General features: G+C 44.6%; 1 protein-coding gene across 1 annotated transcript in view; it reads right to left on the reverse strand.

The window, feature by feature from the left end:
- The window catches only part of TRAF3IP2 (TRAF3 interacting protein 2), a 63666-nt gene that overhangs the window by 15528 nt on the left and 35060 nt on the right, over positions 1-13078 (reverse strand). Inside the window, exon 6 of the mRNA XM_069726146.1 lies at positions 1899-1967. Coding sequence (XP_069582247.1) covers positions 1899-1967 — 69 coding nt within the window. The remainder of the gene's footprint in view (positions 1-1898; positions 1968-13078) is intronic.

Here is a 13078-nt window from a genome sequence, read left to right on the forward strand (position 1 = left end):
CTATTGAATTACAAAAATTGGACAAAATATATGTAAGATGGGCTCCACTAACATGCGCACACACAGATGATGTTTCTTCTGGATAAAGTATAACAAATGTGTGTTGTCCTTGCCCAAGTACTAAACATTTCAATATTGCATTTCAATATTGCATTTTATGACTTATTATAATTATATGACAATATAAAATTACAGTAATTTTAATCAGTCTTTTCTTAAAATGGATCATCAGAAAATATTTAAAGGGGTATTCCCATCTCCAAGATCCTATCCCAATATGTAGTAGGTGTAATATTAATAATATTATCAAATTCCTCCAATTAGAAATGTATAGTACTTCTAATTTGCTATGTCGCTGACATCATGTAGGGAATTGCAGTAGCTTAGGTATCCATGGTTATGATCACTTATATAGTGAGTTAGTTAGTTATTTAGCTCATAGTGGTCATAACCATGGATACCTAAGCTACTGCAATGCCCTGCACATGGTGATAAGCGACATAGCTAATCAGAAGAATTATACTACATTTTTAATTGGAGGTGCTTGCTAATATTATTATACATACTACATATTAGGCTAGGATCTTGGAGATGAGAATAGATCTTTAATGTTAAATTAGAAACAAAAACTAGATACAATAAATAATTAATATAAAATACAAAACAATTAAATTCATGCCTAGTCGCATTCAGATGTCATACAAGAGTCATTCAGTAACCATTCCCTTCATGGAAATAGATGTAAACAGAATGCAGTAGGTGGAAAGGTGCAAAGAACTATTTGGCTGTACCAAGGGAACACACTCCCTTTAAGAACAGATATTTTGAACTGTAATGTGTAGCATACAAATAGTGAGAAATATTAATAATTTCCTCTGTAGCTGGTTGATGGGCTGGCTATATGCCTAAATACGCTAATAGAGGTATTCCAGCACTGGCTGCTGCTCCATTAATTAAGAGGCAGGGGTGTAATTATAGTGAGTGTAGGAATAGCAGTCGCAACTAGCCCCTGGAGTTAAGGTACCTTCACACTGAGCGACTTAACAACGATATCGCTAGCGATCCGTGACGTTGCAGCGTCCTGGATAGCGATATCGTTGTGTTTGACACGCAGCAGCGATCTGGATCTTGCTGTGACATCGTTGGTCGGAGCAGAAAGGCCAGAACTTTATTTCGTCGCTGGATCTCCCGCAGACATAGCTGAATCGGCGTGTGTGACGCCGATTCAGCGATGTCTTCACTGGTAACCAGGGTAAACATCGGGTTACTAAGCGCAGGGCCGCGCTTAGTAACCCGATGTTTACCCTGGTTACCATTGTAAATGTAAAAAAACCCCAAACACTACATACTTACATTTCGGTGTCTGTCCCCTCGCCGTCAGCTTCCCGCACTGACTGTGAGCGCCGGCCGGCCGTAAAGCACAGCGGTGACGTCACCGCTCTGCTTTACGGCCAGCCGGCGCTGAGACAGTGCAGGGAAGCAGAGGCCGGGGGACAGACACCGGAATGTAAGTATGTAGTGTTTGGTTTTTTTACATTTACAATGGTAACCAGGGTAAACATCGGGTTACTAAGCGCGGCCCTGCGCTTAGTAACCCGATGTTTACCCTGGTTACCAGGGGACTTCGGCATCGTTGGTCGCTGGAGAGCTGTCTGTGTGACAGCTCTCCAGCGACCACACAGAGACGAAACAGCGACGCTGCAGCGATCGGCATCGTTGCCTATATCGCTGCAGCGTCGCTTAATGTGACGGTACCTTTAGGGTGGTCCAAAAGGTCCAATCAGCCTATATGAAAGGACTAATACTATTAAAGAACCACAATAGTTGGGACACTGTTGGCTTTTGTTTTGGGGCCTACAAACTTCAATTTGCACCATTGTTAATAGGGACATACTTACATCACTGAGATATCTCTCCATCCACCTGATGATGTCCATTCCCCGAATTGATCCTTCAAAAATGTCGATCTAAGATTAAGAAAATAAATAATGACTAGTTTAACAAAAGACAAACGTCCTAGGAAATAAAAGGTAAAAATAGGAAATGGCTACAGCATCAGCCACCTTCATCAGAACTCATTGACTTGTTGGATTTTTCTTATTTTTTTGCCAGGTTGCAGCGCAGTGTTAATTGTGACCTGTGTCGCTGAGGAATGGCGCCATTTATTTCCTTCAACTACATTTTGAGTGTCAAGTCCCTTACTTGGCTATGTGTTGGAACCCTACTTGAGCACCTCATCTCCGAATCGAGGAGTGCCGTATAGCTCTACAAAGTACATTGGGCCTCATTCAGAAGTTAGTAATTTGCTTGATATGCTAAAAAAACAACAATTGTACTATTGATGTTTCATCAGACGTTTTCGAATTAAAAAAAAAAAAAAAAAAAATGAAAAATTTCTCCTACCCATTGCAATGTTAACCCCTTCATGACCCAGCCTATTTTGACCTTAATGACCTGGCCGTTTTTTGCAATTCTGACCAGTGTCCCTTTATGAGGTAATAACTCAGGAACGCTTCAACGGATCCTAGCGGTTCTGAGATTGTTTTTTCGTGACATATTGGGCTTCATGTTAGTGGTAAATTTAGGTCAATAAATTCTGCGTTTATTTGTGATAAAAACGGAAATTTGGCGAAAATTTTGAAAATTTCGCAATTTTCACATTTTGAATTTTTATTCTGTTAAACCAGAGAGTTATGTGACACAAAATAGTTAATAAATAACATTTCCCACATGTCTACTTTACACCAGCACAATTTTGGAAACAACATTTTTTTTTGCTAGGAAGTTATAAGAGTTAAAATTTGACCAGCGATTTCTCATTTTTACAACGAAATTTACAAAACCATTTTTTTTAGGGACCACCTCACATTTGAAGTCAGTTTGAGGGGTCTATATGGATGAAAATACCCAAAAGTGACACCATTCTAAAAAATGCACCCCTCAAGGTGCTCAAAACCACATTCAAGAAGTTTTTTAACCCTTCAGGTGCTTCACAGCAGCAGAAGCAACATGGAAGGAAAAAATGAACATTTAACTTTTTAGTCACAAAAATTATCTTTTAGCAACATTTTTTTTATTTTCCCAATGGTACAAGGAGAAACTGAACCACGAAAGTTGTTGTCCAATTTGTCCTGAGTACGCTGATACCTCATATGTGGGGGTAAACCACTGTTTGGGCGCACGGCAGGGCTTGGAAGGGAAGGAGCGCCATTTGACTTTTTGAATGAAAAATTGGCTCCACTCTTTAGCGGACACCATGTCACGTTTGGAGAGCCCCCGTGTGCCTAAAAATTGGAGCTCCCCCACACGTGACCCCATTTTGGAAACTAGACGCCCCAAGGAACTTATCTAGATGCATAGTGAGAACTTTGAACCCCCGGGGGCTTCACAAATTGATCCGTAAAAATGAAAAAGTACTTTTTTTTCACAAAAAAATTCTTTTAGCCTCAATTTTTTTCATTTTCACATGGGCAACAGGATAAAATGGATCCTAAAATTTGTTGGGCAATTTCTCATGAGTACACCGATACCTCACATGTGGAGGTAAACCACTGTTTGGGCACATGGTAAGGTTCGGAAGGGAAGGAGCGCCATTTGACTCTTTGAATGAAAAATTATCTCCATTGTTAGCGGACACCATGTCGTGTTTGGAGAGCCCCCGTGTGCCTAAACATTGGAGCTCCCCCACAAATAACCCCATTTTGGAAACTAGACCCCCCAAGGAACTTATCTAGATGCATATTGAGCACTTTAAACCCTCAGGTGCTTCACAAATTGATCTGTAAAAATGAAAAAGTACTTTTTTTTTCACAAAAAAATTCTTTTCGCCTCAGTTTTTCATTTTCACATGGGCAATAGGATAAAATGAATCCTAAAATTTGTTGGGCAATTTCTCCCGAGTACGCCGATACCTCATATGTGGGGGTAAACCACTGTTTGGGCACACGGCAGGGCTCGGAAGGGAAGGCGCGCCATTTGACTTTTTGAATGGAAAATTAGCTCCAATTGTTAGCGGACACCATGTCGCGTTTAGAGAGCCCCTGTGTGCCTATGCATTGGAGCTCCCCCACAAGTGACCCCATTTTGGAAACTAGACCCCCCAAGGAACTTATCTAGATGCATATTGAGCACTTTAAACCCCCAGGTGCTTCACAGAAGTTTATAATGCAGAGCCATGAAAATAAAAAATAATTTTTCTTTCCTCAAAAATGATTTTTAGCCTGGAATTTCCTATTTTGCCAAGGGTAATAGGAGAAATTGGACCGCAAATGTTGTTGTCCAGTTTGTCCTGAGTACGCTGATACCCCATATGTGGGGGTAAACCACTGTTTGGGCGCACGGCAGGGCTCGGAAGGGAAGGCACGCCAATTGGCTTTTTAAATGGAAAATTAGCTCCAATCATTAGCGGACACCATGTCACGTTTGGAGAGCCCCTGTGTGCCTAAACATTGGAGATCCCCCACATATGACCCCATTTTGGAAACTAGACCCCCAAAGGAACTAATCTAGATGTGTGGTGAGGACTTTGAACTTCCAAGTGCTTCACAGAAGTTTATAACGCAGAGCCATGAAAATAAAATAAAAATTTTATTTTCTCTAAAATGATTTTTTAGCCTGCAATTTATTATTTTCCCAAGGGTAACAGGAGAAATTTGACCCCAAAAGTTGTTGTACAGTTTCTCCTGAGTACGCTGATACCCCATATGTGGGGGTAAACCACAGTTTGGGCACATGTCGGGGCTCGGAAGTCAAGTAGTGACATTTTGAAATGCAGACTTTGATGGAATGCTCTGCGGGCGTTACGTTGCGTTTGCAGAGCCCCTGATGTGGCTAAACAGTAGAAACCCCCCCACAAGTGACCCCATTTTAGAAACTAGACCCCGAAAGGAACTTATCTAGATGTGAGGTGAGCACTTTGAACCCCCAAGTGCTTCACAGAAGTTTATAACACAGAGCAGTGAAAATAATAAATACGTTTTCTTTCCTCAAAAATAATTTTTTAGCCCAGAATTTTTTATTTTCCCAAGGGTTACAGGAGAAATTGGACCCCAAAAGTTGTTGTCCAGTTTCTCCTGAGTACGCTGATACCCCATATGTGGGGGTAAACCACTGTTTGGGCACACGTCGGGGCTCAGAAGGGAAGTAGTGACTTTTGAAATGCAGACTTTGATGGAATGGTCTGCGGGCGTCACGTTGCGTTTGCAGAGCCCCTGGTGTGCCTAAACAGTAGAAACCCCCCACAAGTGACCCCATTTTGGAAACTAGACCCCCCAAGGAACTTATCTAGATATGTGGTGAGCACTTTGAACCCCCAAGTGCTTCACAGACGTTTACAACGCAGAGCCGTGAAAATAAAAAATCATTTTTCTTTCCTCAAAAATGATGTTTTAGCAAGCAATTTTTTATTTTCTCAAGGGTAACAGGAGAAATTGGACCCCAGTAATTGTTGCCCAGTTTGTCCTGAGTACGCTGATACCCCATATGTGGGGGTAAACCACTGTTTGGGCACATGTCGGGGCTCGGAAGTCAAGTAGTGACGTTTTGAAATGCAGACTTTGATGGAATGGTCTGCGGGCGTCACGTTGCGTTTGCAGAGCCCCTGGTGTGCCTAAACAGTAGAAACCCCCCACAAGTGACCCCATTTTGGAAACTAGACCCCCCAAGGAACTTATCTAGATATGTGGTGAGCACTTTGAACCCCCAAGTGCTTCACAGACGTTTACAACGCAGAGCCGTGAAAATAAAAAATCATTTTACTTTCCTCAAAAATGATGTTTTAGCAAGCAATTTTTTATTTTCTCAAGGGTAACAGGAGAAATTGGACCCCAGTAATTGTTGCCCAGTTTGTCCTGAGTACACTGATACCCCATATGTGGGGGTAAACCACTGTTTGGGCACACGTCGGGGCTCGGAAGGGAAGGAGCACCATTTGACTTTTTGAATAAAAGATTGGCTGGAATCAATGGTGGCGCCATGTTGCGTTTGGAGACCCCCTGATGTGCCTAAACAGTGGAAACCCCTCAATTCTTACGCCAACACACCCCTAACCCTTATCCCAACTGTAGCCGTAACCCTAACCACAACCCTAACCGCAACACACCCCTAACCACAACCCTAACCCCAACACACCCCTAACCCTAACCACAACCCTAATTCCAACCCAACCCTAACCCTAAGGCTATGTACCCACGTTGCGGATTCGTGTGAGATTTTTCCGCACCATTTTTGAAAAATCCGCGGGTAAAAGGCACTGCGTTTTACCTGCGGATTTACTGCGGATTTCACCTGCGGATTCCTATTGAGGAATAGGTGTAAAACGCTGCGGAATCCGCACAAAGAATTGACATGCTGCGGAAAATACAACGCAGCGTTTCCGTGCGGTATTTTCCGCACCATGGGCACAGCGGATTTGGTTTTCCATAGGTTTACATGGTACTGTAAACCTGATGGAACACTGCTGCGGATCCGTAGCGGCCAATCCGCTGCGGATCCGCAGCCAAATCCGCACCGTGTGCACATAGCCTAATTCTAAAGGTATGTGCACACGCTTTGGAAAACGCTGCGGATCCGCAGCAGTTTCCCATGAGTTTACATTTCAATGTAAACCTATGGGAAACAAAAATCGCTGTACACATGCTGCGGAAAAACTGCACGGAAACGCAGCGGTTTACATTCCGCAGCATGTCACTTCTTTCTGCGGATTCCACAGCGGTTTTACAACTGCTCCAATAGAAAATCGCAGTTGTAAAACCGCAGTGAAATGCGCAGAAAAACCGCGGTAAATCTGCCATAAATCCGCAGCGGTTTAGCACTGCGGATTTATCAAATCCGCTGCAGAAAAATCCGCAGAGGACCAGAATACGTGTGCACATACCGAAACCCTAACCCTAACCCTAACCCTACCCCTAACCCTACCCCTACCCCTAACCCTAACCCTACCCCTAACCCTAACCCTACCCCTAACCCTACCCCTAACCCTACCCCTACCCCTAACCCTAACCCTACCCCTAACCCTAACCCTAACCCTAGTTCTAACTCCAACCTTAGTGAAAAAAAAAAAAAATTCTTTATTTTATTATTGTCCCTATCTATGGGGGACAAATGGGGGGGGTCATTTACTGTTTTTTTATTTTGACCACTGTGATAGATTATATCACAGTGATCAAAATTCACATTGGAACGAATCTGCCGGCTGGCAGATTCGGCGGGCGCACTGCGCATGCGCCCGCCATTTTGGAACATGGCGGCGCTCGGGGAAGAAGACTGACGGACCTCGCCAGGATCGGTAAGTATAAGGGGGGGAGATCAGGGCACAGGGGGGGAGATCAGGGCACGGGGGGGCGTCGGAGCACGGGGGGGGAGGGATCGGAGCATGGGGGAGAGTGATCGGTGTGCGGGCGGGTGGATCGGTGTGCAGGGGGGGGGGATCGGTGTGCAGGGGGGGTGGTTCGGAGCACGGGGGGGGATCGGAGTGCGGGGGGGTTTGATTGGAGCACGGGGGGGTGTGATTGGAGCACGGGGGAGCGGACAGGAGGACGGGGGAGCGGAGCACAGGACGGAGGGGAGCGGACCACCGATCGGGGGGCTGGGGGGGCGATCGGAGGGGTGGGGTGGGGGCACATTAGTATTTCCAGCCATGGCCGATGATATTGCAGCATCGGCCATGGCTGGATTGTAATATTTCACCATTTTTTTAGGTGAAATATTACAAATCGCTCTGATTGGCAGTTTCACTTTCAACAGCCAATCAGAGCGATCGTAGCCACGAGGGGGTGAAGCCACCCCCCCTGGGCTAAACTACCACTCCCCCTGTCCCTGCAGATCGGGTGAAATGGGAGTTAACCCTTTCACCCGGCCTGCAGGGACGCGATCTTTCTGTGACACAGCATATGCGTCACAGGTCGGATTGGCACCGACTTTCATGACGCATACGCTGTGTCACAGGTCGGGAAGGGGTTAAAAATGGACAACGCACAGACTGGCTATATTTACAGACTTGTATGGGCAATTTTGATTCATGGTTTAGATTAAAAACAGACTTGTCACATGGTCTGCAAAAAAAAAAATGGACATGCGAAAAGCTCTCTCTCTATATATACTAGATGGTGGCCCGATTCTAACGGATCAGGTATTCTAGAATATGTATAGTAGTATATAACACAGCCCACACAGTATATAACACAGGCCACATAGTATATAACACAGGCCACGTAGTATATAGGAATGTGGGCACCATATCCCTGTTAAAAAAAAGAATTAAAATAAAAAATAGTTATATATTCACCTTCCGGCAGCCCCCGGATCCAGCCCAAGCGTTTAGCGATGCTCCTCGCGACGCTCTGGTCCAAAGAATGCATTGCGGCAATAACATGTGATGATGTAGCGGTCTCGTCATCATCTCGCGAGACTGCTACGTCATGTCCGGTCATTGCCGCAATGCATTCTTGGGACCGGAGCGTCGCGAGGAGCGGGAAAGGCGCCGGAAGGTGAGAATGTAATGATTTTTTTTTTTTTTTTTTTAAATATTTTTAACATTAGATGTTTTTACTATTGATGCTGCATAGGCAGCATCAATAGTAAAAAGTTGGTCACACAGGGTTAATAGCAGTGTTAACAGACTGCGTTACACCGCGGTGTAACGCAGTCCATTTAACGGACTGCTAAACCGCTATGGGGGCACTGACTGGAAAGGAGAAGGGAAGGGCGAATTTGCTGCTGGACCTGTGGCCGTCGCTGATTGGTCACAACTCGGGATTTCCGCTACAGACAAACAGATGAAAGTACCCCTTAGACAGATATATATATATATATGAGATATATATATATATATATATATATATATATATATATATATATATATATATACACAGTGGGGCAAAAAAGTATTTAGTCAGTCAGCAATAGTGCAAGTTCCACCACTTAAAAAGATGAGAGGCGTCTGTAATTTACATCATAGGTAGACCTCAACTATGGGAGACAAACTGAGAGAAAAAAAATCCAGAAAATCACATTGTCTGTTTTTTTAACAATTTATTTGCATATTATGGTGGAAAATAAGTATTTGGTCAGAAACAAACAATCAAGATTTCTGGCTCTCACAGACCTGTAACTTCTTCTTTAAGAGTATCCTCTTTCCTCCACTCATTACCTGTAGTAATGGCACCTGTTTAAACTTGTTATCAGTATAAAAAGACACCTGTGCACACCCTCAAACAGTCTGACTCCAAACTCCACTATGGTGAAGACCAAAGAGCTGTCAAAGGACACCAGAAACAAAATTGTAGCCCTGCACCAGGCTGGGAAGACTGAATCTGCAATAGCCAACCAGCTTGGAGTGAAGAAATCAACAGTGGGAGCAATAATTAGAAAATGGAAGACATACAAGACCACTGATAATCTCCCTCGATCTAGGGCTCCACGCAAAATCCCACCCCGTGGGGTCAGAATGATCACAAGAACGGTGAGCAAAAATCCCAGAACCACGCGGGGGGACCTAGTGAATGAACTGCAGAGAGCTTGGACCAATGTAACAAGGCCTACCATAAGTAACACACTACGCCACCATGGACTCAGATCCTGCAGTGCCAGACGTGTCCCACTGCTTAAGCCAGTACATGTCCGGGCCCGTCTGAAGTTTGCTAGAGAGCATTTGGATGATCCAGAGGAGTTTTGGGAGAATGTCCTATGGTCTGATGAAACCAAACTAGAACTGTTTGGTAGAAACACAACTTGTCGTGTTTGGAGGAAAAAGAATACTGAGTTGCATCCATCAAACACCATACCTACTGTAAAGCATGGTGGTGGAAACATCATGCTTTGGGGCTGTTTCTCTGCAAAGGGGCCAGGACGACTGATCCGGGTACATGAAAGAATGAATGGGGCCATGTATTGTGAGATTTTGAGTGCAAACCTCCTTCCATCAGCAAGGGCATTGAAGATGAAACGTGGCTGGGTCTTTCAACATGACAATGATCCAAAGCACACCGCCAGGGCAACGAAGGAATGGCTTCGTAAGAAGCATTTCAAGGTCCTGGAGTGGCCTAGCCAGTCTCCAGATCTCAACCCTATAGAAAACCTTTGGAGGGAGTTGAAAGTCCGTGTTGCCAAGCGAAAAGCCAAAAACATCACTGCTCTAGAGGAGATCTGCATGGAGGAATGGGCCAACATACCAACAACAATGTGTGGCAACCTTGTGAAGACTTAAAGAAAACGTTTTACCTCTGTCATTGCCAACAAAGGATATATTACAAAGTATTGAGATGAAATTTTGTTTCTGACCAAATACTTATTTTCCACCATAGTATGCAAACAAATTGTTAAAAAAACAGACAATGTGATTTTCTGGATTTTTTTTTCTCAGTTTGTCTTCCATAGTTGAGGTCTACCTATGATGTAAATTACAGACGCCTCTCATCTTTTTAAGTGGTGGAACTTGCACTATTGCTGACTGACTAAATACTTTTTTGCCCCACTGTATATATATATATATATATATATATATATATATACACATATATATATACACTAGATTGTGGCCCGATTCTAACGCATCGGGTATTCTAGAATATGCATGTCCCCGTAGTATATGGACAATGATGATTCCAGAATTCGCGGCAGACTGTGCCCATCGCTGATTGGTCGAGGCAACCTTTATGACATCATCGTCGCCATGGCAACCATTATGACATCTACGTCGATACTGTGCCCGTCCCTGAATCAGAAACGTGGGATTTCCAAGTCCTTTATGACATCATCGTCGCTGTGCCCGTTGCTGATTGTTCGAAGCCTGGCGGCCTCGACCAATCAGAGACGCGGGATTTCTACGTCGATGCTGTGCCGGTCTCTGATTGGTCGAAGCCTGGCGGCCTCGACCGATCAGAGACGCGGGATTTCCAGGACAGTCTGACAGACAGACAGACAGACAGACGGAAAAACCCTTAGACAATTATATATATAGATATACACTGGATGGTGGCTCGATTCTAACACATCGGGTATTCTAGAATATGCATGTCCACATAGTATATTGCACAGCCCACGTAGTATATTGCCCAGTCACGTAGTATATTGCCCAGCCACATAGTATATTGCACAGCCCACGTAGTATATTGCACAGCCCACGTAGTATATTGCACAGCCCACGTAGTATATTGCCCAGCCACGTAGTATATTGCCAAGCCACGTAGTATATTGCCCAGCCCAGCCACGTAGTATATTGCCCAGCCATGTAGTATATTGCCCAACCACGTAGTATATTGCCCAGCCCACGTAGTATATTGCCCAGCCCAGCCACATAGTATATTGCCCAGCCACGTAGTGTATTGCACAGCCCACGTAGTATATTACCCAGCCACGTAGTATATTGCACAGCCCACGTAGTATATTGCCCAGCCACGTAGTATATTGCCCAGCCACGTAGTATATTGCCCAGCCACGTAGTATATTGCCCAGCCCACGTAGTATATTGCCCAGCCACGTAGTATATTGCTCAGCCACGTAGTATATTGCCCAGCCCAGCCACGTAGTATATTGCCCAGCCACGTAGTATATTGCCCAACCACGTAGTATATTGCCCAGTGACGTAGTATATTGCCCAGTCACGTAGTATATTGCACAGCCCACATAGTATATTGCACAGCCCACGTAGTATATTGCACAGCCCACGTAGTATATTGCCCAGCCACGTAGTATATTGCCAAGCCACGTAGTATATTGCCCAGCCCAGCCACGTAGTATATTGCCCAGCCATGTAGTATATTGCCCAACCACGTAGTATATTGCCGAGCCCACGTAGTATATTGCCCAGCCCAGCCACGTAGTATATTGCCCAGCCACGTAGTGTATTGCACAGCCCACGTAGTATATTGCCCAGCCACGTAGTGTATTGCACAGCCCACGTAGTATATTGCCCAGCCACGTAGTATATTACCCAGCCACGTAGTATATTGCCCAGCCACGTAGTATATTGCCCAGCCCACGTAGTATATTGCCCAGCCACGTAGTATATTGCCCAGCCCACGTAGTATATTGCCCAGCCACGTAGTATATTGCCCAGCCCAGCCACGTAGTATATTGCCCAGCCACGTAGTATATTGCCCAGTGACGTAGTATATTGCCCAGTCACGTAGTATATTGCCCAGGCACGTAGTATATTGCCCAGGCACGTAGTATATTGCCCAGGCACGTAGTATATTGGCCAGTGACGTAGTATATTGCCCAGTGACGTAGTATATTGCCCAGTGACGTAGTAAATTGCCCAGTGACGTAGTATACAGAACAGAGCCACGTAGTATATTGCACAGCGACGTAGTATATTGCCCAGTCACATAGTATATTGCCCAGTCACGTAGTATATTGCCCAGCCACGTAGTATATTGCACAGCCCACGTAGTATATTGCACAGCCCACGTAGTATATTGCACAGCCCACGTAGTATATTGCACAGCCACGTAGTATATTGCCCAGCCCACGTAGTATACTGCCCAGCCACGTAGTATATTGCCCAACCACGTAGTATATTGCCCAGTGATGTAGTATATTGTCCAGTCACGTAGTATATTGCCCAGGCACGTAGTATATTGCCCAGTTACGTAGTATATTGCCCAGTGACGTAGTATATTGCCCAGACACGTAGTATATTGCCCAGTGATGTAGTATATTGTCCAGTCACGTAGTATATTGCCCAGGCACGTAGTATATTGCCCAGGCACGTAGTATATTGCCCAGTTACGTAGTATATTGCCCAGTGACGTAGTATATTGCCCAGTGACGTAGTAAATTGCCCAGTGACGTAGTATACAGCACAGAGACGTAGTATACAGCACAAAGCCACGTAGTATATTGGCCAGTCACGTAGTATATTGGCCAGCTACATAGTATATTGCCCAACCACGTATGTCACAGGTTAAAAAATAAAAAATAGGGGCGTGGCTTGCTGGGGACTGGAAGCAGACCTGTATCACAGGAGCTCCTGCTAAATCCCTAATTATTAGCGGCAATTTGCATACATTTTGGAAAGAAACTGAGCAGAACTTTATTTGAAGTGGTACAGGCCAAGACACAACATGAGGAAAACGAC

The sequence above is a fragment of the Ranitomeya imitator genome, chromosome 5 (genome assembly GCF_032444005.1).
Source record: "Ranitomeya imitator isolate aRanImi1 chromosome 5, aRanImi1.pri, whole genome shotgun sequence".
NCBI classification, from domain to species: domain Eukaryota; kingdom Metazoa; phylum Chordata; class Amphibia; order Anura; family Dendrobatidae; genus Ranitomeya; species Ranitomeya imitator.